This window comes from Physeter macrocephalus, chromosome 17, assembly GCF_002837175.3.
Source record: "Physeter macrocephalus isolate SW-GA chromosome 17, ASM283717v5, whole genome shotgun sequence".
NCBI classification, from domain to species: domain Eukaryota; kingdom Metazoa; phylum Chordata; class Mammalia; order Artiodactyla; family Physeteridae; genus Physeter; species Physeter macrocephalus.
Window position 1 is genome coordinate 20,912,902 of NC_041230.1, and position 3,344 is coordinate 20,916,245.

A 3,344-nucleotide genomic window follows, 5' to 3' on the forward strand; every position below is an offset into this window, starting at 1 on the left:
GACACATGAAGCGGGACCAGAAAATTCCCCTATCTCCTGGGAACTAGCATCTTAGCGGTGTGCGGGGGTGGGGGGGGTTAGTTATACACATAATAATGGCACAAAGCAGAATTTAACAAGTGCCAACTGAGAAGCATAAACTAAGTACTTTGGGGCCAATTACTTTAGACCCTGGGTCTGGGGAAAGTCTTCCTCCAGGGTGTGGATTTGGGGTGGGAACTTGAAGGGTGGTAACTGGCAAAAACCGAGGTCTAGAGCCTGGAGAGCGAGTGCACACCTAGGCAGGCAGGTAGGGGTGGGTGGAAGCAAACCCTGGCAGGGAGGCCAGGGCTGCAGTGGCTGTGATGGCCATTTCCTTGATGCAGGCACACGGAGGTACCAGCAGAGAATGACATTGTGCTCTGAACTGGGCTTTCTTCAGGATGCCTCATTCTTTGGGCTCCTGGGCAGAGTGGGAAGACTGGGCAGAGGGTACACTGGGATGGGAAGACAGAAGGTGGCCCGGTGACTCCCCTGGGTCACCTGAGTTGGCAGGCTCAGCCCAGGACCCAGCCAGCCCTTTAAACAAAACCCTGGGGGCAATGTTTGGAGATGACCCTTATACTCCTGGGCGGGCAGGGCCAGTGAGGCAGGAAGGGGCCCTTGAGCCTCCAGCCACAATGCTGTACCCTTGACCTCTGTCTTAGGATGACAGAGCTAGCCCAGGAGGTGAGGAAGCACCTTTCACCAGAAACCTTCCCTGAGATGACAGGCAAATTGGTAGTGACCCCAGGAGTGACCAGGCTGAGCCCAGCACAAGTGGAGTTGGTGTCACATCCATTGTGATATCTCCCAAGAAAGGACCCAGGTGGAGAATGCAGAATGGTAGAACCTGACTTTCCCCACATTTCCTGGGATCTTTCTGTTCTCTGGGGCACACGGATATGAAGGAGCTGGTGCCTACAGAGCTTCAGCCCATTGGACCTGGCGTTCGATCTGCCATGAGCCGCTGTGGGGCTGAGCTCTGGACTCTACTCACCTCGGTCAAGTCTCCATAAGGTGGAGTGCTCAGGTCCTCCTGAAGGGCACAGACACGAACCGTGTGCTGATACCTGTGGGTGGAAAGCTAGAAGTCAGCACCGTGAGAAAGACCCCACGTCCACGCAGCCCTAGGTTGCTCCAAAGGTGCGCTGGTGTCATGGGCAGGCGAGGAGGCGGCTGATTGCTTGGTCTTTGATGTCCAAGGGCAGCTTCCCCTTGACCTCTGCCCCGCTTACCTGATGCAGAGTTGACTTGGGAGGGCCCCTCTGCTCGCAGGCTTCCCGCCATTCGAGAAAGATGAAATCAGTGCACATGAAACATCTGAAGGAAGGGAAAATTGCTCGTGGGAGTCAGAGCAGGGAGTCACCAATGAGGGCTGAGGTCGCTGGAGGAGGCCTCCCAGAGGCCGCAAGACCACTAGTAGACGAGGAGAAGCGTGTGGGTGGTGCCAGCTTAGAGTGAGCAGGCAGATCACAGGTAGCTGCCCGGCAGGTGGCGCGCTACGTCCTGGCAGCACTTGACGCCCTGAGCATTGTGCCCGTGTATCAACTTTAGGGCTGCTGTGCCTGGTGGTTAAGAGCAGTAGCTTTGGAATCAGAACAACCTGGGTGTGAATCCAGCTGGGTAACCTTGAACAAACGACTGTACCTCCCTGATCCTCAGTCTCCACTCTACGCGATAGGCTAATAACTCTCACTGGGTTGTGAGACGTGGGAACACACATATCAGGCCAAGAGCACACTGTCTGGTGCGCAAATTCTCCATCAGCAGTAGTTATAGTTAACGTTATGACCCTTGCCAATCTTTGACTATGAGATTCAGACTGCTCAGCACATCTTCATCTTCTTGCCGGCTCCACCCATATCTTAAACTTCCTCCCACCCTCCTGCTTCCTGTGGTCCTGAGCGTCTCAATAACCACCCCAGGAGCAGAACCCCTGCTAGAGATGCCACATAGGAAGGGTGCTCAGTCCATCCTTCAAGGCCCAATTCAAGCGCCACCCTCTCTTCCCTCTTGTGATCTCTGCTGCCTCTGAACAGTCCAGCACAGTCTCCTGCCCTTGGCACATTCCTCTTTGGCCCATTGTGCATCTCCTACAACCCTTTACAGACTTGAGCACCTCAAGGGCAAAGTTACATCTGAGCCACCCTGGTGGCCCACATGGTCCTGCATAGTCCTGTGTCTTGCAGGTATTTGGTAAATATTTGCTCTCTGATGTCCTAATAATAAAAGACAGGAATCCCTCCCTCTAGTCTGCTTCTGGTGAAAGAGAAGCCGTTCCAGGCGGGGCTGGGAGGAGGCAGAGGCAAAGGCAGTCCAGGAAATGCTGAGCAGAACAGTTCGCTGGTGCCAAGGACTCCCTGACTGAGCCTCGTGATGACAGGATGTCGTGGCCAGGAACAAGGAGGGGAAGTAACAGATCTCTTGCTGAGAACCCACATGCTGGCCGAGGTCGTCAGTAAGGATATAATTTGTGGGTTCAGGCAATAAGATGTGAAAGTCCAGACCACAGTTAAAGAGCTGACAGCCAGATTTGTAAAACTAACTCCATTTGTCTTTCCTTCAGCTTTGTGGCACTTGAGGGGGCTTTCAGGCAGTTCCAGTGGGAACAAATGATGCTGGCCTGGAGTTCCTCTGATATTTAATAGCTTTGACCTTTGGCAGGTCAACTCTCCTCTCTGGGCCTCAACCTCTTCATCTGTAAAATGGGGATATGATGCCAGGACCGCCCTTAAATGGGTGGTTATGGGGCTCTAACGAGAGAATGCACATGGAAGCACACCAAACTCGGCAAAGAACCTTAGGAAGCTATTTTCAGAGCTTAAATATAATGGTCCAAAGTGAATTCAAAAATTATGACTTGAACTTTGTTTTCATTCCATTAGACTGTTTTGAGGACATCAACAGTGATATATCCTGATAACTGGTGTCAATTAATAGTTTCAGGGCCGACTAATCGCATACCTGCTGCACTCAATTTCAAGGAAAGTTCTTGTTACTTGGCCTAAAGCAAAATTGCCAGATTCCTCTTCCTCCAGTCAGACACCATATGCACTGTTACACAGAACCTCAGAACATATGCTACTCTGCACTGGGATTGAGTGGCGATTCCGTACGTTTCTGAGAGCGTGATCACAGGTCTGCAGAAGGCACCTCTCCTGAACTCTTGGATCAGGAAGAGAAAAAGCAACACCCATTTGGATCTGATGAATGTTTAATCAGAACTCATTAAAGAAACCCAGTTAGCAATCATTACCAATGGCATCAGCATCTGTAGCAGATCATACCAAATACTAAAATGCCTCATGCTTTCAAAGTTAATA

General features: G+C 51.6%; 1 protein-coding gene across 1 annotated transcript in view; it reads right to left on the minus strand.

Moving 5' to 3' along the window:
- LOC102996921 (ATP-binding cassette sub-family C member 12) overlaps positions 1–1,334 on the minus strand; it is a 41,599-nt gene extending 40,265 nt beyond the window's left edge. The window contains exons 1-2 of the mRNA XM_055078909.1: positions 1,257–1,334; positions 1,019–1,105 (exon numbers count right to left, since the gene is read on the minus strand). Coding sequence (XP_054934884.1) covers positions 1,019–1,105; positions 1,257–1,334 — 165 coding nt within the window. The remainder of the gene's footprint in view (positions 1–1,018; positions 1,106–1,256) is intronic.
- Positions 1,335–3,344: the final 2,010 nt, after the last annotated feature.